The sequence below is a fragment of the Perognathus longimembris genome, chromosome 10 (genome assembly GCF_023159225.1).
Source record: "Perognathus longimembris pacificus isolate PPM17 chromosome 10, ASM2315922v1, whole genome shotgun sequence".
Lineage (NCBI taxonomy): Eukaryota > Metazoa > Chordata > Mammalia > Rodentia > Heteromyidae > Perognathus > Perognathus longimembris.
Window position 1 is genome coordinate 13,626,549 of NC_063170.1, and position 23,460 is coordinate 13,650,008.

Below are 23,460 nucleotides of genomic sequence, written 5' to 3' on the forward strand. Positions count from 1 at the left end.
ACAACATTCTACAGTACTAAACAATCAGACTTCAAAAATTGCTTTAGAAGGGTTAATGAGGGCAATTAACATCTTATTCTGAATTTATATTAACACATATATGTTACATGATACATGTATTAAATATTATATAGACATTTGCAATTCTTTCTGAATAAGCTCCAAAAACATAAGTATATTTATGTTTTAAGTTTATACTTATTATTCTTTTTATGTGTTTTGTACTAATAGCTACTTTTAGGGTGATACTATCCAAATACCACATAGTTTCAAGACTTTTGGCATTACTGACTCATGAAAGTCTGGATTTAGAAGAAAAATTTAGCATCATACTTGCTCTTGGGCATTGCACTGAAGATTGTGGTGAGTGCTGGATTTATTTAATATGTCTTTTAAAGCATGAGAGTAGAAACATTTTCGTTTCTTCCCCCATTAGTCATATAAAAGACTTAAAATAGGGGCTGGGAATGTGGCCTAGTGGCAAGAGTGCTTGCCTCGTATACATGAAGCCCTATGTTCAATTCCTCAGCACCACATATAGAGAAAACAGCCAGAAGTGGTGCTGAGGCGCAAGTGGCAGAGTGCTAGCCTTGAGCAAAAAGAAGCCAGGGACAGTGCTCAGTCCCTGAGTCTAAGGCCCAGGACAGCCAAAAAAAAAAAAAAGACTTAAAATATTAATTAATTTTATCCTGGTCATCCAGGCTTTAACTAGTCATTTGAAGTCCTCATTCTCCTTTATAGCTTATATTCAATCAGTGAGACCTGTGGTTCTATTTTTCACCTCCTTGTCCCTTTCTTTCCATTGCTTCTACTACTTTTCTAATTTAGGCCTCCACCCCTCAACACCATTCAACAAAATGAATACAATAGATACCATCTTGTGCTCCTCTTCTCCTACCTTTACTTTTTAGTCCAGCTCTCCATGTTGCTTGCTGCACAGATCTGATCTGATTGTTTCTTACTACCTATTAGTCATCTCGCCTTTCCCCTTCTCCCTCTCTTTTTCTCTTCCTTTTTCCCTTTCTTCCATTCTTCCCTTCTTTCCTCTTCTTCTTCCCTCCTCTCTTCAATCTCCGCCTTTCTAAACATCCCCACTTTCCTCACTTTGTGTTCTCCTTCTTTACCCCCCTTCTCACTTTTCCACTCTTCTCCTTTTACTGTCTTGCTTCTGCTCTCCTTTTCCTCATTTTGACTTCTTCTCTGTGTAATTTTGGATCTACCCTATATTTTTTGTTTTTGTTTCTTTTTCTGCCAGTCCTGGGGTTTGAACTCAGGACCTAGGCACTGTCCCTGAGCTTCTTTTGACTCAAGACTAGCACTTTGCCACTTGAGCCACAGTGCCACTTCCAGCTTTTTCGTGTATGTGGCACTGAGGAATTGCCCCCAAGGCTTCATGCATACTAGACAAGCACTCTACCACTGAGCCATATTCCAGCCCTACCCTGTATTTTTTTTAAAACCAAGAAAGGTCAGTTTTGTTTTGTTTGTTTTACTTTATATCCATATGATACTCTGTGGTTGCATTTCAGAAATGATCACTTACAAGCCTTAGGTATTTTGTACAAGTAGATTATTTCCTTAATTGACAATACTTTTGAAGTTCTATTTTCCTTTCCTTTACAATTCTTGAACAATGTATAATTTTCACAATGAAGAATTATAACCTTATACATATAGTTTATGGTAAAATAATTGCCTTCTGTTATAATTTCTTATATATCTTCCAGAGGAAAACCAGTATGACCTTTTTAAAAACAATGGCCTTCCACTCATGATACAAGCCTTAACTGATTCTCAGAATGAGGAATTACACAAGGCTGCCACATTTGTGCTTCACAACTGCAGAAAAACTTGTAAGTTTACAAGTACTCTAAGAGAAATATAAACCAATGTTCGTAAAGGGGATATTTTCTCTAACAAGCCAAGCTGTTTTTGTTTCCAGGCTTGTGGTAGGGAGGGGATTTTTTTATCTTAATGGTATTGCATTGAACTCAGTGACTCACATACATTTGTTAGGTAAGTGCTCTACCACTTGAGTCATACTGCTAACCAATTTGCTTTCTATTTGTTTTTCAGTTAGAACCTCTAGCTTTTGGTTAGGTTTAGGCCACCTTTAAAAAGAACCTGAAACCTTCTACTTCTGCCTCCTAAGTAGCTGAGATTACAGGTATACCCCATTAGATCCTGCTTGTTTTTGAGATAGAGTCTCCCTAACTTTTGCCCTCTATCTCTGCTACCACACCCCACCTGTATGTTCTTATACTTGGAAAGCAAAATTATAACACAGCTTAATACAATGTATAAGAATAGTTGTATATTATTAAATGTAAATATATTTAAACATGTTGACTAGGGTGCTTTTAGCACATACAAGTCTGTGTGGAGTAGATCTGTGACTCAAATAGTAGAGGGCCAGCCTTGAGCAAGAAAGCCAAGAGAGAGCATGAGTTCTTAAATTTAATCACCAGTACTGGCACAAAAAAAACAAGTCTATAGAGAAGAGAGCACATAAGCGTCTATGTTCACAGAGCTTAGTTTAACTAAACAAATATACTGGGAACCATTATACTTGAAGCAGAAAAGACTTTGGGAGAGAGTGATTCTTAAGTTGAAATCTGAATATCTAGAGTTAGCTAGATGAAAAGAAGGGAAAAAAAAGAAAAGAAGGGGATTTGTTATGATGAATGTCTCAAGCCTATACAACAGTAAGGCACAGAGGACCTGTGTTAGGAGGGAAGGAAGCCTGCTGCACTCAAGGAATTGATGACCAGTATGTCTGGAGTACAATGAAAAGTAGCCATGATAAGAATTTTTGTCTTGGTGGAAGAAAACGTGGGCCATCATATGGTGGGAAAAGACTTAAAAGATTGGGCTGGGGATATGGCCAAGTGGCAAGAGAGCTTGCCTCGTATACATGAGGCCCTGGGTTTGATTCCCCAGCACCACATATACAGAAAATGGCCAGAAGTGGCGCTGTGGCTCAAGTGGCAGAGTGCTAGCCTTGAGCAAAAGGAAGCCAGGGACAGTGCTCAGGCCCTGAGTCCAAGGCCCAGGACTGGCCAAAAAAAAAAAAAAAGACTTAAAAGATTATAGGACAGAACTATTCATGGGCACTTTTAAGAAACAGCTACTGCTAGAAATGTGACACAAATTTTATTCCTGAGTTTAAACTCCAGTATGATTTTAAAAAGGGGGGGCGGGGCTGGAAATGTAGCTTAATGCCCAGCACCAAAAGGAAACCCCTTTTTAGCACAAATGTTAATATATCTGAGGGTGTCTGTGTGCCAACAATAACATTGTCATATTGCTGTTTTCCCCCTAACTCTGAAAAGTAGAGTCTTATTTATAACAATAGTTGAATCCTGGAACCTTGTGAGCACTCATATATTTAAGTTCAGTACCAGTTATGGTAGTCTGAATGAAGAAAATTTAAAGTTCTTAAGGATATGACAATGACATCTCTAGTAATACATAAACCTATTATTTCTCCTACATTACAAAGCTGAAAAAGTATCTCTAAGTGTACGAGACTATTCTTTTGATGAAAATAAAGCAAAACAATTGAAGGATACAAATGCGAAAGAAAAGAATCTTGAAGAGTACTGGACTAGAGCAAAGGAAATTCTACACAGAATAGAACAGCTTGAAAGAGAAGAAAATGAGGTTGGCTTTTTTGTTTTGGCAGTTTTTTTCAAGTATTTTTTAATAGAGGTTGGAGGGTAGAAAATATTTTTCCTACATTTTAATGTAAAATTTAGTAGCACTACTTGACAAATCAGCCTTGGATATAGAAAAAAAAAAGATATTTTTTAAAAAGTAGAATATCAGCCAGGCTGTGGTGGCTCACACCTGTAATCCTAGCTGCTCAGGAGGGTGAGATCTAAGGATCATAGTTTAAAGTCAGCCTAGACAGGAAAGTAAATGAGATTCTTTATCTCTAGTTAACTACCTAAAGGCCAGAAGTGGAGTTGTGACCCAAGTGGTAGAGTGCTAGTCTAGAGAAAAAAAGCCAAGTGAGAGTGTGAGGCCATGAGTTCAAGCCCCAGTACTCATACTCACACACACATACAAGTAGAATGTCTGAAGATAGCATAATGAAACCCACCAAACACTCTTTGAAAAAATGAAAAAGAAGGACTGAACTTGTTCAAAGGACTCTGTATATATCAATGGAATTCTCACAATGAAACCACTTTATATAGTCATATATGTTATTAAAATAGATTTTTAAAAAGTAGAAACAAATTGGGCATCAGTCACACCTGTAATCCTAGCTACTTAGGAAGTTGAGATCTGAGGATTGCAGTTGAAAGCCAGCCTGGGCAGAAATGTCTTTGAGATTCTAACATCTAACTGTATAGTAGTGTAAAGAAAAAGCAATCTGATAATTAACCTGATAATTGCTCCTCTTCCCCCAATCTCTCTCTATCTCTCTCTACACACACACACACTCACACAACACACACACACACACATAGGTATGTTCATATTCTCTTGCTTGTGTAGTCAGTTTAATGATGAGGGATATTAATGAGAAATGAGTCATCAGACAAGCTGATCACTGTGCAGATATCACAGAGTAAAATTATGCAAAACTAAGTGGTATAGGTTAGTCACTTGATGTGGTGGGTTTGAGTGTTTTGTTTTGCTTGTTTTGTTTTTGGCTTTAGTTACTTTTTGTTTTATTGTGCCAGTCCTGAAGCTTGAGCTTTTTTGCTCAAGGCTAGCACTCTACCACTTGAGCCACATCACTTCTGGCTTTTTTTGTTTATATGGTAGTGAAGAATAGAACCCAGGGTTTCATGCATGTTAGGTAAGCACTCTACCACTAAGCCACATCCCCAGCTCCTCAGTTACTTTTCTTACATAAGGTTTCACATTTTTTTGTCCAGGCACAGTCCTGAGACCATGCTTCTACTTATGCTTCCCACTTGCCTGTGATTACAGACACATTCTACTGTGTCTAGCTTGTGTGTTGAAATAGGGTCTTACCAACTTTTTGCTCAGGCTGTCTTAAACTGTGATCCTCTAGATCTTTGCCTCCCAAGTAGCTGGGGTTACAAGCATGAAGCACCATGTCCAGTTTATGGAGTCTCTTGATAGAATCAAGATACTAAATTTAAGAGGTACAAAGACCTTACAAATCTGGCTGGGTGCTGGTAGCTCACACCTGTAACCCTGACTACCCAGGAAACTGATAACTGAGAATTGTGATTTAAAGCTACCCCAGCCAAAACTCCCCAAGGTTCTTATCTCCAATTAGCTAGCAAAATGCTGAAGGTGGAAGCATAGCTTAAGCAGTAAAGCTCTAACCTTGAGTGAAAAAGTCAAAGGGTGAACCCAAGTTCAAGCCCCAATACCAACACAAATAAATAAATATATACATATATACATACATACATAAGATCTTACAAATAGGAAAGTATTTTTTAATTTATCTTTCCAATTGATAGTTTGACTAATTAGAAAATCACCTGTCCTTATTATGCTGAAGGTATTGGTCCATAGTCTTGTAGGTTCCAATGTTATTCGTGTGTGTGTGTGTGTGTGTGTGTGTGTGTGTGTGTTTGTCTGTTTTTTGCCAGTACTGGGGCTTGAACTCAGGGCCTGAGCACTGTTCCTGGCTTCTTTTTGCCCAAGGCTAGCACTCCACCACTTGAGCCACAGTGCCACTTCTGGCTTTTTCTGTTTATGTGGTACTAAGGAATCAAACCCAGGGCTTCATGCCCGCAAGGCAAGTACTCTTCCACTAAGCCACATTCCCAGCCCTCCAATGTTATTCTTGAGGTACAGATCCATTTTAATCTCCTGGTATTGACCTGTTTTCTCTTCTTGGAAGCTTATATAATCCTTTTTTTTTTTTTTTTTGGTCAATATTGGAGCTTGAACTCAGGGCTTGAGTGCTTGCTGTCCCTGAGCTTTTTTGCTTAGGGCTAGTACTCTACCACTTTGAGCCACAGCGTCACTTACAGTTTTTTGGCAGTTACTTGGAGATAGGAGTTTCATGGACTTCCCTAGCTTTGAAAAGTGATCCTCAGATCTTAGCCTTCTGGGTAGCTAGGATTATAGGTATGAGCCATCAGCACCCTGGCTTATGCTTATATAATCTTATCTTGTGTTTTGAAATTTCATAGTGAGGTACCTGTCAAATCTTTTTATCCTTTGTGAATTCAAACCCCAATAATAAAGTTTTAAAAAGATCTTTTGTGTGTGTGTGTGTGTAGCACATTTTTTTTTTTTTGACCAGAGAGGCTCTGAGTTGAAACTCCAGTACTGGAAAAAAATTTCCCTGTGGCCTAATTACATATATATACACATATGTATTTCCTGGTGTTTTGTTTACTGTTGGTTTTGCTTCTTGCTCCTTTTTACCCTCTGAGTCCACCCTGTTTTGTTCTTGGTCTCAAAGAGAACTTTCAAAAAAATTGTACAGATCCTGAGGCTTGAACTCAGGGCCTCGAAGCTGTCCCTGATTTATTTTTTTTCCTCAGGGCTGGCACTCCATCACTTGAACCATGGGTTCATTTCTGGCTTTTTGGATGTTAATTGGAGATGGGAGGCTGGTGGACTTTCTTGAAAGCCTGAGAGGATTTGGAGCCATGATCCTCAGATCTCGGCCTCCTGAGTAATTAGGATTATAGGTGTGAGCCACCAGATCCTGGCTCAAAAATTTTTATATGTTTAAATATATTTTATTCTTTTATGATTTAGTTATTTTATGTAGTGTAGTACTTGAAGAAGCTGAGAACATTAAAATATCATGGTTTCTTTTAGAGTATATATAATTTCTTCCCTCCCTCCCGCCTTTCTTCCCTCCCTCCCGCCTTCCTTCCCTTCTTCCCTCCCTCCCTCCCTCCCTTCTTTCTTCCTTCCTTTATTGTTTTGGTTCTGGGCTGTGAACTCAGGGCCTAAGCACTGTTGCTGAGCTGTTTTGCTCAAGACTAGCATTCTACTACTTGAGCCATAATGCACATTTGGGTTTTTGGTGGTTAATTGGAGATTAAAATCTTATGGACTTCCCTGTTCTAGCTGGCTTCAAACCATAATCCTCCTATTTGAGCTTCCTTGAATAGCTAGGATTTCAGGTATGAGACACCAGCACCCTGCTTATAATTTCATTCTTAAAAATATAAATATTTGATATATCTTGGCCTTATTTGTGTGTACACTGTGAAATAGCTACATTATTTTTCCCATATGGGTTCCTAATTGCCCTAGGACCATTTATTGAATACAATTACTTTGTCTTCTTAATGCACACCTACCCCTTTTATAACTAACATTTTATTGGCAGTCATACTCTTTTTCTGCATTGTTTAAAGAAAATGTAAAGTGGGTTGTAAAGAAATGGATTATATTGGGATTATTTGCCATTTTTACATTATAGGAAAAAATACAAAGAGAAAACTATGAGAATATGCCATTTATGAAAAAGGACAACACACTGAAACACTGTAGTACTGATGATACCAAAGCAGAAGAAGATAAGGATAAAAACCAGCCTGGAGAGCTTCAGGGTTCTGTGTCTGGTGATGTCACATCTAAGGCTTGTGCTGATGATAACGGAGTGAAGACCCTGTTACAGAGTACAAATCCATTTAGTGGGCAAAAGATGACTTTACGTAAAGTCAGTTCTAGCCGCAATCAAAGCTTACATGAGAAAACAACTTTTGACAAAAAGAATTTTGTTTCTAAATCAAGGTATAGTTTAAAATTTTTATATTATTCAGCAAGTGTTTATTGTATGCTACAGTATGCTATATTCTTAGGCAATGAGGATACAGAAATGATAGTCTTGAGAGAAGGCCAAAGTAGGAAATATTTTCAGAGAAAAAGAGACATGTCCCACTTCTAAGGATTTGGGGGTTTAGCTCACAGGATATGGGAAGCATTGAAGATTGAGTTACATAATCATATTTGAATTTTAGAGAGTGCTCAAAAAAATCTAATTGAATCCTTCTACCTTCTGAAGTAACAGTGTAAGTATTGATAATCTGTTACCAAATATGGCAAAAACCAATTTGTAATTTTTTGTGGTACTAGACTTTAAATTCATGTTTGCTAGAGTGGCAATATCTACCACCTAAGCTACTCCTCCAGCCCTATTTTTTTGCAGTTACTTTTGAGATAGGATCTCATGAACTTTTCTGCTTGGGATAGTCTTGAACCACAATTCTACCCTCAGCCTCCTGAATAGCTAGGATTATAGGTGTGAGCTACTTATGCTTGTAAATTTAATGAAAAAGGGAATGAGCTGTGGTGAAAAATCCAGTTTGGGTATGTTCTTTTGTTTCCTGCATTTCATCTCCTATACTGTTCTTTCTCAGGTCCAGCCTGTCTTGTAACTTTTTTTACTTAAACCTTTTTGGGTGTACGTTCTAATGGTTGCTGTGATTAAGAAAAATGAAAAGGAAGCTGTGTTCTGGGTAGAATAATCTAGCTATCAGGAAGATGGGTTGTACTATCACCCCTTTTGTCCTTTTCAGGACCTTTTCTGTGTGGTACTGAGGATTGAATTCAAGATCTTGTGCATGCAAAGCAAGCACTATACACTTGAGCCATACCCACACAAATATTTTCAAGACTTACTTTTTTTTGGGGGGGAGGGGAAGGGGAAGGTCAATATGGATTTTTTTAGCTCAGAGCCTCATGCTTCCTTGACTGCTACTCTACCACTTGTGTAATGACCCCAGTTCAGGTTTTTGCTGTTTATTTTGGAGATGGGAATCTCATAGACTTTTCTGTGCTGGCTGACTTTAAACCTCAACCTTTAGACCTCAGCCTTCAGAGTAGCTAGGATTACAGACATGAGCTACTGATACCTGGCTAAGACTTCTTGATGCTCATTTTAATTTGCTTTCTAGGGCATATGGAATTGCCCAGCTGTGAGATATGTTCTTTGGCTCAGGCTTATTATTCTCTTCCCAAGACTTCCACTAAATTCTTCTTCTACCTCAGATATGTTATTAATATTAATAACATTTTAAATACTTTCTCCTCCTCTATAGTACCTCTATGAATATAGGTACACAGATACCTACAGCAATTCTTTTTTTTTAATTAAATTTTATTGACAAGGTGATGTGCAAAGGGGGTACAGTTACATAATAAGGTATGAGTACTTTTCTTGTCATATTTGTTATACCCTCATTTTTCTTTCCCTTTCCTAGTTCAGGTAAGCATATATACCATACCTAGTGTACCAAAATCCTATACAGTAGGGTACGCCAAAGGAAATTCACCTAGAACATTAAACGTAACGACAACAATAAAATCCTCCTGTGTCCTTCTCTTGGAGTTGTTTCTGCTTATCCTCATCTTATATAATCATGTGTACATAGCTGTTGAGCTATTGTGATCCACTGATAGGTCTATCCTAGACCTTTTTATGTTTGTTTAGTAGTTGTTTGGTTTAGATACATAATGTAAAGTCGCTGACCCAGACCTGTGGAAATACCATTTGAAAAGAAGTTTGCTGTTTTGCAGACCTGGTCTCTACTGTTTCCTCTCCCTTTCCCCCTCCACCACCCCCAACAGTCATGTATCAAGGAGACCATGTGCCTTTGTTCTCCGTGTTCTAGGCTTGTCTCGCTCAATATTATTTGTTCAAGCTCTGACCATTTCCCTGCAAATACCAATATTTTATCATTTCTAATTGCTATGTAGTATTCCATTGTGTACAGGTACCACATATTTTGAATCAATTCATCTGTAGTGGAGCATCTGGATTGTTTCCGTATTTTGGCTATTGTGAATTGTGCAGTGATAAACATGGATGTGCAGATGTCTTTATGGTATCCTGAGACCTGTTGTTCAGGATAAATGCCTAGGAGTGGTATGGCTGGATCATGGGGTATTTCTATGCTGAGCTTTTTGAGGAACCTCCATACTGTTCTCCAAAGTGGTTGTACTAGTTTGCACCTCACCAACAGTGGAGAAGGGTTCCTCTTTCCCTGCATCCCCTCCAGCATTTGTTGTTGCCTGAGTTCAGAGTATAGGCCATTCTAACTGGAGTGAGGTGGTATTTCAGGGTTGTTTTTATTTGCATTTCCTTTACGGCCAGGGATGTTGAACATTTCCTTATATGTTTCTTTGCCATTTTTATTTCTTCTCCTGTGAAGTCTCTCTTTAGCTCCTTTGCCCATTTAATAATTGGTTTACTGGGTTTGGAGGAGGTTACTTTCTTGAGTTCTCTGTAGATGACAGATATTAGGCCTTTGTCTGTTGCTGTACTGGTGAAGATCCTTTCCCATATGGTTGGCTGGGCTGTCTTTCTAGTTTGGTGGATATGTCTTTAGCTATGCAGAAACTTATTTTGTAGTAGTCCCATTTGTCGAGTCTCTCCCTTATCTGTTGTGCCCCTGTATGTTCAAGAAGTTCCTTCCTGTGCCTATAAGTTCTAGTGTCCTTCCTACTCTGTCCTTCAGTAGTTTCAAGGCTTCAGGTCTGATGTTGAGGTCCTTAATCCATTTTGGGTTGATCTTGATGCATGGTGATAGGCTAGGGTCTACTTTGAGTTTTCTACATGTGGCTGCCCAGTTTTCCCAGCATCAGTAGTTGAAGAGGCTATGTTTTTTCCACTGAATGTCTTTAGCACCTTTGTCAAATAACAGCTGACTGTAAGTATGCGGCTTTATTTCTGGGTCTTCTATTCCATTGGTCTTCAGGTCTGTTTTTATGCCAGTACCAGGCTCTTTTGGTTATGATGGCTCTATAATAGAGCTTGAAATCTGGTATTGTGATTCCTCCTGTGCTGCTTCTTTTGCTTAGAATTGCCCATAGCAATTCTTTTCTAATTTACAAGCGATTGCTTTTTCTGTATTGCCTGTTATTATGACACTATTATAGCCAAAACATTTTTTTTATCAAGGTTACATTCATCAGACACAAATGTTGGTTATCCTGTCACCTATTTTCTTTCTCCCACTCATTTTGTTGTCTCCTTTTTTCCCTAACTTCTTCCTTTTTTCTTCTTTTTTAAAAATTATATTATTTATTTATTTCTGTATTTGGAATTGAACTCAGGGTCTCACACTATCGGATAAATGATCTATCAACTGGTTCTTGTGGGGCTCGAACGTGGGGGTTGGGTGCTGTCTCGAGCTCTTTTGCTCAAGGCTTATTCTCTACAATTTTTTTTTTTTTTTTTTTTTGCCAGTCCTGGGCCTTGGACTCAGGGCCTGAGCACTGTCCCTGGCTTCTTCCCGCTCAAGGCTAGCACTCTGCCACTTGAGCCACAGCGCCGCTTCTGGCCGTTTTCTGTATATGTGGTGCTGGGGAATCGAACCTAGGGCCTCGTGTATCCGAGGCAGGCACTCTTGCCACTAGGCTATATCCCCAGCCCCTATTCTCTACAATTTTGAGCCACAGCTCCACTTCTGGTTATCTGGTAGTTAATTGGAGATCAGAGTCTCACTTGGACTTCGGCCTGAGCTGGCTTTGAACAGTGATCCTCATATCGAGCCTCCTGAGTAGCTAAGATTACAGATGTGAGCCACTGGCACCTACCTCTGTTATTATTTTTGTAATCTTTTTCTTCCATATTTCTCGTGGTATCAATATTAATACCTTCTGGAGAACTGTCTAACTCCAGTTCTAGAAACCAGGATATAAATGTTATAAGCCCTAAACCCTACTTTGGCAAACTTGACAGATATATTAGTTCTTCATCACTATAACAAATAACCAAAGCAATAAGCTTATAAAGAGATTAGTTTTTTTTGTTTGTTTGTTTGTTTGTTTTTGGCCAGTCCTGGGGCTTGGACTCAGGGCCTGAGCACTGTCCCTGGGTTCTTTTTGCTCAAGGCTAGCACTCTGCCACTTGAGCCACAGCACCACTTCTGGCCATTTTCTGTATATGTGGTGCTGGGGAATCGACCCAGGGCCTCATGTTTATGAGGCAGGCACTCTTGCCACTAGGCCATATCCCCAGCCCCAGATTGGTTTTATTTTGGCTTATAGTTTTATTTTGGCTCATGGCTAGTCCAAAATGGTGAGGGGTGGATAATCCCCTTCAAGAGCATATATCCAGTTACCAAAAATCCTGTAAGACTCCACCTCCCACAGGCCCACAGAACCAATGTGCAAGCCCTGGGGAACAAGGAATTTTTAATGTATGGATTTTGGGGGGACCACAGTAAATTTTAGTAGGTCCTTCTGCATGCCATACCCAGAGTCAAACCATTGCATAAACACACTAGACAATGTCTTCAAAAAATTTGATGCCTCTTTTCTTTTAGTGACCATGTTTTTAAATATCCAGTTCACGTTGTCAGAAAAAAAAGGCAGCAGTCACCAGTAACAGGTATGATTTTCAAATATTTCATCTTTGTTTTCCAAGAACAGATGACTGATAGAGTTAAAAATGTAAGTGGCCAAGTGCCAGTGGCTCATAACCTCCTAGCCACTCAGTAGACAGATCTGAGGATTGTGGTTCAAAGCCATCTTGAGCTTTGAAAGTCCATCTGAAAGTCCATGAGACCCTTATCTCCAATAAACTGCCAAAACAAGCTAGAAATGGAGCTGTGGCTCAAGTGGTAGAGTACTGGCCTTGAGCAAAAGAAGTTCAGGGACAGTGCCCAGGCCCTGAATTCCAGCCCCAGGACCAGTACACACACACAAATGGATATTGGTGTATCTGCTCTCTAAAGTATAAGCCATAATTTTGATTCTCATTATGGTGTGAATGCTTTGCTTACCTGTCACTGATAACCAGAACTTTTTTGTTTTCTCCACCAGGATGACTGTATAGTACTGAGCTAAAGCTCATGAAAGTATTGAGAATTGAGAAATCTTGTAAATGTCAGAGCCTTTTAATTAATCCAAAGTCTTGCATTTTACAATTTTTTCAGATCCATTTACATTATGCTCAGACATAATTAATAAGGAAGTTGTCAGTTTTCAAGCAGCTGACAACTGTACCAAAATATTGAAGTATAGGTGTTCAGGTAAATATTTTTTGATTGCAATTATTTCATAATTTAAATTTTAAGGGTTGGGGGTATAGCTCAAGTAGTAGAGTGCCTGCCTAGGAAGCATCAGACCCTTAGTTCAAATTCTAGGACCATCAAACAAGCAAACATAATTAAAGCTTTTTTATGTTAGTAAAACTAGATTTCATAATAGTTCTACTTTTATTAATTAACTTTCATTTCCTTTGAAGAGATGACAATGTAGAGTATGAAAGCATTCAAATTAATATTCCTTTTCTGTACCAGGCCGAGCTCCAATGTTTGTTTATATTACCCACTTCAATTTTTTACTCTTGTGTTTTACTGTTCATATCATCTACATATATAATTTTGTTGAGAAAAATAAACATTTTATGTTGTTGCAGAGAAAAATAGGTATATATTCTGGATTATGCTCTAAATATTATATAATACCTATTTTATATTTATATTGACATGTTAGTGTTCTAGTGTCCTGTTACCTATTTTTTTTTTTTTTTTTTTTTTTTTTTGCCAGTCCTGGGCCTTGGACTCAGGGCCTGAGCACTGTCCCTGGCTTCTTTTTGCTCAAGGCTAGCACTCTGCCACTTGAGCCACAGCGCCACTTCTGGCCATTTTCTGTATATGTGGTGCTGGGGAATCGAACCCAGGGCCTCATGTATATGAGGCAGGCACTCTTGCCACTAGGCCATATCCCCAGCCCCTGTTACCTATTTTTTTCTGTATTAATTCCACAGTAATTATTCCATATCTTCCATTCCTTTACACCTTTGTATTTCCTCTCTGTTCATGCTCACTATTTATTGCACTCTGTTTTATGGAGAAAATTCAGGCTACTCCATGTTTAGTCCAAATGTCATTCTTCTTCTATTTGGGATGAAGAGATTTCTTTTTCTTATTCTAAAGCTAATGTCAGGTAATAATCTGAATCTCTGAATCCCATCTTTGACTTTAATAATTATAAAAGGTTTTTTTTTGCCAGTCCTGGGGCTTGGACTCGGGGCCTGAACACTGTCCCTGGCTTCTTTTTGCTCAAGGCTAGCACTCTACCACTTGAGCTACAGCTCCACTTCCGGCTTTTTCTGTTTATGTGGTGCTGAGAAATTGAACCCAGGGCTTCATGCATGCTAGGCAAGCACTCTACAACTAAGCCACATTCCCAGCACAAAAGCTTATTTTTATCTACTAACTCCTTTTGTTTCTTTTTAAACTGTGTTCATATGTCCTCATTTTAACAAATTAATTATTGGTACTAACTGTATGGCTCCAGTAGTGGAGTGCTCATTGGACTTGATTGTAAAAGCCAAGTGAGAACTTGAGGCCCTGAGTTCAAGTCCTAGTACTGAAAAAAAAATGCTTTGTTATTTGCTATTCATTCAAGGATTCTTACACTCTCCTTTCCACCTTTAAATGCCAGATCCCTGTCTTATTCCTTCTCTTTCAATGTATTCCTTCCCTTCTATATATATATATATATATATATTATTATCAAACTGAATTACAGAGAGGTTACAGTTTCATACATTAGGCATTGGATACATTTCTTGTACTGTTTGTTACCTTGTCCCTCATTCCTTCCCTTCTTAACTCCTGGAAGTCTGGTACTTTTTTCCCCATTCTACTAAATTTCACATATTAAAGGAAACCCGAAGCTTCTTTTTTGTCCTTTAAACCTATGACTTTGTTTCTCTATTTGTTCATTTACTTATTAAAACAGAGTTTTGCAGTGTAACCAAAGTGGTTTTGAATTCATAATCCTCTGGCCTTAGCCTTCTGAATCCTTGGATTATAGGTATGTGTCCCCAGGAACAATTAATGTGATAGTGACTTAAAAATTCTTACCTGAAAATTCTTGGTATTATTGAATGCCATTCCTTGTAATACTTTCTTCTTAGGAATCTAAAAGTATAGTTTCCAAAATTGTTCAATTAGCTACCCTGGAGCTCTGCAGTTAACTCACATATTTAAAAATTTATAAGGGAGATACAACATGTTACATATTTCAATATTAAGTTTGTTTTTTTTGTTTGTTTGTTTTTTTAGAAAAAGTCTTCATGTGTTGCCTAGGCTGGCCTTGAATTCTTAGCTTCTAAGGATCCTCCTGCCTCAGCTTCCCAAATAGCTAGGACATCTGCCAGCATGATTATTATTATTTTTTTTTTGCCAGTCTTGGGGCTTGAACTCAGTGCATGGACACTGTCCTTGAGCTTCTTTTGCTCAAGGCTACCACTGTACCACTTGAGCCACACCACCACTTCTGGCTGTTTCTGTTTATATGATGCTGAGGAATCGAACCCAGGGCTTTGTGCATGCTAGGCAAGCACTTTACCGCTAAGCCACATTCCCAGCCTCAGCATGATGATTTTTTATCTTTCTGATCCTAGGTTTTTAGTGGCTGTTGTGATTTTTTTTAAGCAAACATGAAAATAAATGAATTAAAAATGAGTTTAACAGGGTCCAGTTTTACTTTAAAATTTGAAAAGTTATGCTGTCCACAGTGAGTATATACTCTTAATGGCATTACCTGACTCTATTGATCTAAACATTAGAAACAGCTAGTGGTTCACCTCTGTAATCCTAGCTACTCAGGAGGCTGAGATCTGAGAATCACGGTTCAAAGCTGGCTGTTATGAGACTGTTATCTCCAACTAACCTCTCAGAAACTGGAAGTGGCACTGCGGCTTAAGTGGTCGAACGCTGGCCTTGAGCACAAAGGCTCTGGGACAGCATCCCCATGACTGACAAAGACAAAACAAAAACTCAACTTACATATATATCACTTCTTTTAGATATTTTCCTGTAATCATCATAACCAGACAAACTGTATCCCTTTTTCTTTTTTCTATTGGTACTGAGGTTAAACTTGGTGTCCCTATGTTTGCTAGTTAGGTGGTCTACTATGGAGCCATACCCCCAAGCCCTCTTTTCCCTCCTTTCTCTTTCCTTTTCCCTTCTGTAGTGCTGGGGATTGAAACCAAGAACTCTCAATGTTCTAGGAAAACACAATGAAATATATCTATCCCTTTTAAATTTTTGTAAAAGTATTTAGACCTGGGATGTAGCTCAGTGGCAAAGTGCTTGCCTGGCAAGTGCAACGTCCTGGGTTTGATCCCCAGTACTAAAAAAGAGAAGACAAAAAATAGTTGAAAAAAGCCCCAAACAATAAAATATGCATATTACTAGTATTATGAGAGAGTAAGTGTGTATGTGTGCATGTAGGCATGCCAAGTACTGAAACTTGAACTCAAGGCCTTGCCTTCTTTCATGGCTTTTTCCCCCAAAGCTGGCATTCCACTGTTTTAGCCACACCTCCACTTTCAGCTTCCTTATTGGTTAATTGGAGATAAGAGTCTCATGGACTTTTCTGCCTAAGTTGTCTTACCAGGATCTTAGCCTTCTGAGTAATGAGGATTTTCTGTGTGTACCACCCGTGCCTGACCTTTTTTGGAGACAGGGTCTCATTTGTAGTCCAGACTTCTCCTGACTCCCATGTGCTTGGATTACAGATGTGTGCCACCACACTCAGCTAATTTTATTTTTGAGATGGGGTTTGGCTAAGTTGCCCAGGCTGACCTTGCACTTGGTATCCTACTGCCCCAGCTGCCTGAGTGTTGAGATTACAGATGTGTAGCACCACACCTGGTTTGGTTGCTCCTTTTCTATATTGCTGTAACTGTTCACACTTCTATCCCAACACTTATTTTAACATTGACATACACGTATGGTTTTATACTCTCATACTTTGGTTGTTTTTTAAGATTTTTTTATTAGTATACATAGATTTCTTAAGGTATTTATAGTTAGGTTTCTAATTTTACATCAGTTACCATCATATAGAAAACTGCTTTCATAGATTTATAAGTGCATTATTTACATCTGTACATCACATTATTTTGTTTTCTTTTAGGTTGCATCTCAGTAGGAAAACCTCTGAATAGCAGAAATTTTAGCAAGCTCTTGCATGCTTGTCCAAACCAATGTGATCGACACAAAGTTATTGTGGATGCTGAAGACAGATATAAAAGTGAACTAAGGAAATCATTTATCTGTAACAAAAGTAATTAATTCTGTAGCTTTAAGACTAGTTACAACTGTGCCTTCTGAATCATCATTACAATACTAAGTATATGTAAAAACTAAATGTTGAAAAGAAAACATTTTTAAAAACCAATAATTTATGATGTACGTAGGAGAAGATTTAGTCTCTGTGTTTTAAAAGTTCTTCCTAATCTAAGTATTTCTACTAGAAGGGTTGGGGAGAGGAAAATACCATACTAATAGAATTCATAATCTTACGTTTTCCATATTTTTCAGAAATTCTGCTGACCCCACGTAGAAGAAGACAGCTCACTAGCAAATCTACTATCCCTGGAGAAAGAAGTGAATATATTTAATTTCTAAATCAACTTAAATATCAAAAACTCCTAAAAAACATATAGATGTTTTTAGTTCTCATCATCAGTGATAACCCTTAGCTCTGATGAAGATTATATTTCCTAAGAAAAGAGACATCTCCCCTTTGTGCACTTGCTGTCTGCCATCTGGAAGTTTCTTAGGGATATTGTTGCCTTTAATATTTACAAGTCGGAAATAGCATAACTTAGATTAATTGCAAGCTTTTTCTAGAAACCTTTGTTCTATTGTCTGGATCAACTCATATTCTCGGAACAAAATTCTTCCAATATGACTTTTGGTCATAATTCTAGTGTGTCAAAGAGTCGAAATGAAGCAAGAAAATGCTTCTTAAACAATTTATTGCAATTTTAATTTAACTGCAGGGTTAAGTTTTCAGGCATATTGCCATTCCAAATTTATCGGAGTTTGAAAATCTTAACATTTTCTCCTAATCATCTGAAGCTAATACTTCAGAGGTAGGAACAAGCAATCGAGTACATTACTTGTCGGAATTATCAGAAATGAGTAACATCAAGTGGGAGAAAACCAAGGAGGAGGTAGCACTGTTTGAAAACAAATGTATTCATTACCTTACTTATGTAACTGTTACCCCTCTGTACATCAACTCTACCATTAAAAAAAAAGAAATGGGTAACATCAATAGAGTTACTCTGATATTTATCACAGAGACATTTGGACTTAATTCATCCAGGAAATATTTTGCTTCACATCACATTTATTTGGCCATTTTCACTGCCAAACCCTTGAAAGAAACCTCAAATTTAAGAATTTTTTCTAGGTAAATAAAGTATAAAGTATATAAAGTAAGTAAAGTATCACTGTGGAAGAGAGCTTTACTTTTTTTTAAGGTGGTATTGGGGTTTGAAGTGCCTTGTACTTTCTCAGCTAGCACTTTACCCCCTAAGCCACACCTCCAACCCTGCCCTTTTTTTGCTGGTTATTTTGGATAGAATCTCACCTTTTTCTGCTTAGACTGGCTTTTAGCCACAATCCTCGAGGTCTTAGCCTCTTGAGTAGTTAGGATTATAGGCATGAGCCATTCATTGGCTTCAGTCTGAGAACCTGTTTGTTTGTTTGTTTGTTTTTTAAAGTACTTTCAGGCCAGGTGAGCTTTAGTGGCTCACGCTTGTAGGCCTAGCTACTCAGAAGGGTGAGATCTGAGGATTGTGGTTCAAAGCCAGCCCTGGCAGGAAAGTTCATGAGACTCTTACCTCCAATTAACCACCAGAAAAGTGGAAGTGGTGCCATGGCTCATGTGGTAGAGCCACTGGCCTTGAGCTGAAGAGCCAGGAACAGCATCCAGACCCAGAATTCAAGCCCCACAACTGACCAAAAAAAAAAAAATCCCAAAAAACTTTTGTCAAGCTCTGAGACACAAATGCTATATGTTTCATATGCAGATGCTAGATCTAAAATACACTGAGATATGATAAATTATACAGGAGTATAGGCATTCACACACAGTCCAAAGAAGAATACTATTAGGAATACAAGGCACAATGCCTATGTGCATCTGATCATACAATAATTACTGAAATGAACCCCAGGAAATAGAAACTTTTTTTTCTCTGTAGAGACTGTGGGTATTTTATTCCATAGAGATATGTTGCCTTTAGAAATTGTGTTGAAGTCTTCACAGGACTTGACATCAAATTACAGAATTTTTCAACATGTCTTCAAAACAAGGATGTAGGGGCTGGGAATATGGCCTAGTGGCAGGTGTGCTTGCCTCATTATACATGAAGCCCTGGGTTCAATTCCTCAGCACCACATATATACAAAAAGGCCAGAAGTGGCGCTGTGGCTCAAGTGGTAGAGTGCTATCCTTGAGCAAAAAGAAGCCAGGGACAGTGCTCAGGCCCTGAGTCCAAGCCCCAGGACTGGCAAAAAAAAAAAAAGAAAGAAAACAAGGATCTAACAATTAAAAATATTCTATAATCCATTTGTCTAGGTAAAACCATCTCCAGAACCTCATGAATGGGCATAATTGTGTTATACATTAATTATACAGAGTGATCCTAAAATAGTACTAACTGATATGTAACTCATAAATAATCATCCATTAATAATTTGACCTGCTGTTTTAGAATTTACAAGGCATCCTGAGAAAGTATTAATTTGGTTTGTCTTGTGTATTTCAAAGCCAGCTAGTTTGGCATTTTGCCTTATTTTTTTCTCATTTGGGTAAATTTTCCCTTTTTAGTAGGACATTTCACTACTTTTCATTCAATTATAGTTTGCACTGATATTTGCACCTTTTTTTTTGAGGAAGGACTGCTGTACTATAGAAGCATTGAAATTTTTCCTCAAGGCTTTTTTTTTTGACGGTCATGGGGCTTGAACTCTCTGGGTCTGGGTGCTGTTCCTTAGCTCTTCAGCTCAAGGCTAGTGCTCTACCACTTGAGCCACAGCTCCATTTCCTCCTCAATGCTTTCTTTCAGGATGGGCTGGTACCTTGAGAGGGTCTGAAAAGTAAGAGTTTCTCGAATTTCTGGGAGTAAGGTATCTTGCCAGTTTTTTCCTATTCCCCTAACAGTCAATATTATGAAGAGTACTAATGAAGCTGGAGAGGGGCGTCTTGAAGTACAGAGCTGTTTGCTTCTTCCTAGCTGCCTCGTTCTTAGCTGTAGAAACCTTTGAGTGTTTGTTTGGTAGAGTCAGAGAGGTGGCAACCTCAGTAGAAGAGGAGGCTTTAAATGCACAATTTCAGGTCCTCAATATCCCCAAAGTTATCACTTACCAGCCCGGATTATAAGCGGTTTGAATCATTTAGGCAAGAGAAGCCGAAAACTATTTCTTGGATAAGTAAAATATGAATATTCCTCTATGTTATCCCTCCATAGGAGGAAGTAATTTCTTTTTTTAACTTTTTATTTTATTTTTTCTTCTTATTTTTTTTGCCAGTCCTGGGCCTTGGACTCAGGGCCTGAGCACTGTCCCTGGCTTCTTTTTGCTCAAGGCTAGCACTCTGCCACTTGAGCCACAGTGCCACTTCTGGCCATTTTCTATATATGTGGTGCTGGGGAATTGAACCCAGGGCTTCATGTATAATAAGGCAAGCACTCTTGCCACTAGGCCATATTCCCAGCCCAAAAGGAAGTAATTTCTTTGGTAAGTTTTGAGATAGTTCTACTAGTAGGTTTTTTTTTTCCCCTCTTAGTATTTAATGATCACCTACTATGTCTCAAATACTATCCTAGACATTTGGGATGCAATGGTGAACAACTGTACCAAAGTTCCTGCTCTCATGGAGCTTTCCTTGTAAATAGTACTATTAATTACATTAGTTACACTGCTTTTTCAGCCTGGTAAGATCAGCTGGGAAGATTTTCTAAGGATAGTCTAGTGTAATCATACCCATTCCTTCTCAAAGGGTAGCCTCAACTCCTCTCCAGCATCTATCTACAATGATTACATGAGTAAACAATGAATAAAAAAGCTTAAAAATATTTCCTCCCTAAAAGAAACCTATTTTTCTAGGAATGATCAGTGGAAAAAATTGTCTACCATCTTTGTATTCTTTGTATAATAGAAATTGTTCTCTAAAAGCAGGTAATCAAAAACTTCATTCATCATCATGCAACCACTTTTTTTAGTTTTGATCAAGCTGAACACCCATATAGGAAATGAATGTTTTTAAAAGCAAATTTCAAAAGATCCTTTTTCTTAAAAATGTTAACCAAACCTATATTTAAAGTAACAAGTATTGGTATTCTTTTTTTATTCTATCAAGTTATGGAGCCCTTTGGGAAGACTGTTTCTGTAAGATAGGTAAGCTGTTTGTTAATCATCTCCCCACAGGAATGTTGCATTAGCAGTTATAAACTTTTTCTTGATTTAAAGATGTTCAGGTATTTTTTAAATTTAATTTTATTGTCAAGGTGCTGTACAGAGGGGTTACAGTTACATAGGTAAGATAGTGAGTACATTTCTTGTCAAACTTGTTATCTCTTTCATTTTTCTCCCACCTTCCCTCCTCTCCAATCGCCTGCCCCCCCCCCAGTTGTACAGTTAACTTCCAACATATTGTCTTGTGAGCATTGCTGTTGCATTGGTGCACCTTTTATTATAATAGATTAAATTACAACTTTCATTTTTGTTGGTGTGGGGCTTGAATCCAAAGCCTGGTTACTATCCCTGAGCTTTTTGCTCTAGACTAGTGCTTTATCTCTTTGAGCCACAGCACTACTTCCTGTTCATGAGTTGTTAATTGGATATAAGAGTCTCAAGAGACTTTTGTGCGCAGACTGGCTTGGAACCACGATCCTCAGATCTTAGCCTCCTGAGTAGCTAGGTGTAAGCCACTGGCATCCAGCTATAAATTACAACTATTGAGTAAGCCATAGCAGTGGCACCTATCTTAATAGTATAGTAGGTACTCAGGTTTTCTTTTTCATTGAAGTAGATTTGCATATAATATGTATACTAGACATGAAATTTTCTCTATATGCATAGAATAAGTTTGTTTGCTTGTTTGTTTTGCCAGTTCTGGGGACTGAACTCAGGGCCTGAGCACTGTCTCTGGCTTCTTTTTGCTCAAGGCTAGCACTCTACCACTTGAGCCACAGGAACTCTTCTGGCTTTTTCTGTATATGTAATGGAGAAGAATTGAACCCAGGGCTTCATGTATATGAGGCAAGCATTCTACCACTAGGCCATATTCTCAGCCCCTAGAATAAGTTTTGTAGGTTTTGGGCCTCAAAAAGACTCCTGTTTTTTAACAGATACTAATGCATTCTATAATTCTCTCATTAATAACAGAAAAAAGAAGAATTCGTAAGAACTTTACTGAAGAAGAAGTAAATTATCTTTTCCATGGCGTTAAGAAAATGGGAAATCATTGGAATTCAATTTTGTGGTCTTTCCCTTTTCAGAAGGGACGGACAGCTGTGGACCTTGCTCACAAATACCACAACTTGATCAAACATGCTGAGTGTGCAGCAAGAGACGGCTGATTTTCATTTTAGTCTAAAAATACAGTACCTTAAAAGATAGAAAATATTTTTCTAAGCCCTCATGTGACAGGAAGTCTTAGAAATAGGATTACTTTTTGTTATTGGTTTTTGTTTGTTTGTTTTTGCCAGTCCTGGGGCTTGGACTCAGGGCCTGAGCACTGTCCCTGGCTTCTTTTTGCTCAAGGCTAGCACTCTACCACTTGAGCCACAGTGCCACTTCTGGCCTTTTCTATATATGTGGTGCTAAGGAATCGAACCCAGGGCTTCGTGTATATGAGGCAAGCACTCTTGCCACTAGGCCATATTCCCAGCCTTGTTTTTGTTTTTTGACACTCTCTCACCTTAGTAACTCAGGTTGGCTTAGAACTCACTACAAAACTCAGGTTGGCCTCCACCACATGATACTCCTACCTCCTACCATTCTGTCAGTCCTTCAGAGATCGTCTTACACAATTTTTGTGGTAGGGGAACTCTTCAAATTATTACAATAACTTATAAAGCAAGTATTTTTTGTGTGTTCCAGTCGTGGAGCTTGAATTCAGGGCTTGAGCACTGCCCCTGAGCTGTTTTACTCAAGGATAGCACTCTACCACTTGAACCACAACTTCACTTCTGGATATTTTGGGAGTAGATTGGAGATTAGAGTCTCATGGACCTTCCTGCCCAGGCTGGCTTTGAACTGTAATCCTTAGATCTCAATCTCTTGAACAGCTAGCAGCAAATATTCTTTTTATGTACAAGTTAGATAAAATTTCTCCCTAAAGTCTAGTATTTGTTTAGGAATATGCCTTTACTCTTACATTTAACAAGCTTAGAATTTAAGAAAAATACCAGCATTTAAACATTTGTCATATTGCAATAAATACTATGTAAGACATTTGGATTTTAATACTTTTGACCAATTTCATAGTTCTCACAACTCAGAAAGGTGTAGTATATTTTTCCAAGCAGTTGAAGTTCCCACCCACCAAATAAATGTTTGACATTTTGCTCATTAAATGTTTCTTCTTCTAATAGCTAATTGTGAAGTTGCTTTGAATATTGAATATTCCCCCAGTCTGGGGGAGTTTCTATCCTCTACCTTTATAAAAGTTTGCATCATCCCTTCCTGTTCCACTACATCTTTTATCCTTCATGTT

At 38.2% G+C, this 23,460-nt stretch overlaps 1 protein-coding gene across 3 annotated transcripts in view; it reads left to right on the top strand.

Moving 5' to 3' along the window:
- The window catches only part of Terb1 (telomere repeat binding bouquet formation protein 1), a 33,185-nt gene extending 10,760 nt beyond the window's left edge, over window positions 1-22,425 (top strand). The window contains exons 9-18 of one of the 3 annotated variants that reach the window (XM_048355415.1): window positions 232-363; window positions 1,728-1,853; window positions 3,503-3,663; window positions 7,388-7,701; window positions 12,240-12,304; window positions 12,852-12,947; window positions 16,858-17,007; window positions 17,265-17,330; window positions 21,100-21,137; window positions 22,128-22,213. In XM_048355415.1, coding sequence (XP_048211372.1) covers window positions 232-363; window positions 1,728-1,853; window positions 3,503-3,663; window positions 7,388-7,701; window positions 12,240-12,304; window positions 12,852-12,947; window positions 16,858-17,007; window positions 17,265-17,330; window positions 21,100-21,137 — 1,148 coding nt within the window. In that variant the 3' untranslated portion in view covers window positions 22,128-22,213. Of the gene's footprint in view, window positions 1-231; window positions 364-1,727; window positions 1,854-3,502; window positions 3,664-7,387; window positions 7,702-12,239; window positions 12,305-12,851; window positions 12,948-16,857; window positions 17,008-17,264; window positions 17,331-21,099; window positions 21,138-22,127 lie in introns of all 3 variants that reach the window. The other 2 variants (XM_048355413.1, XM_048355414.1) reach the window with 2 other exon arrangements.
- Window positions 22,426-23,460: the final 1,035 nt, after the last annotated feature.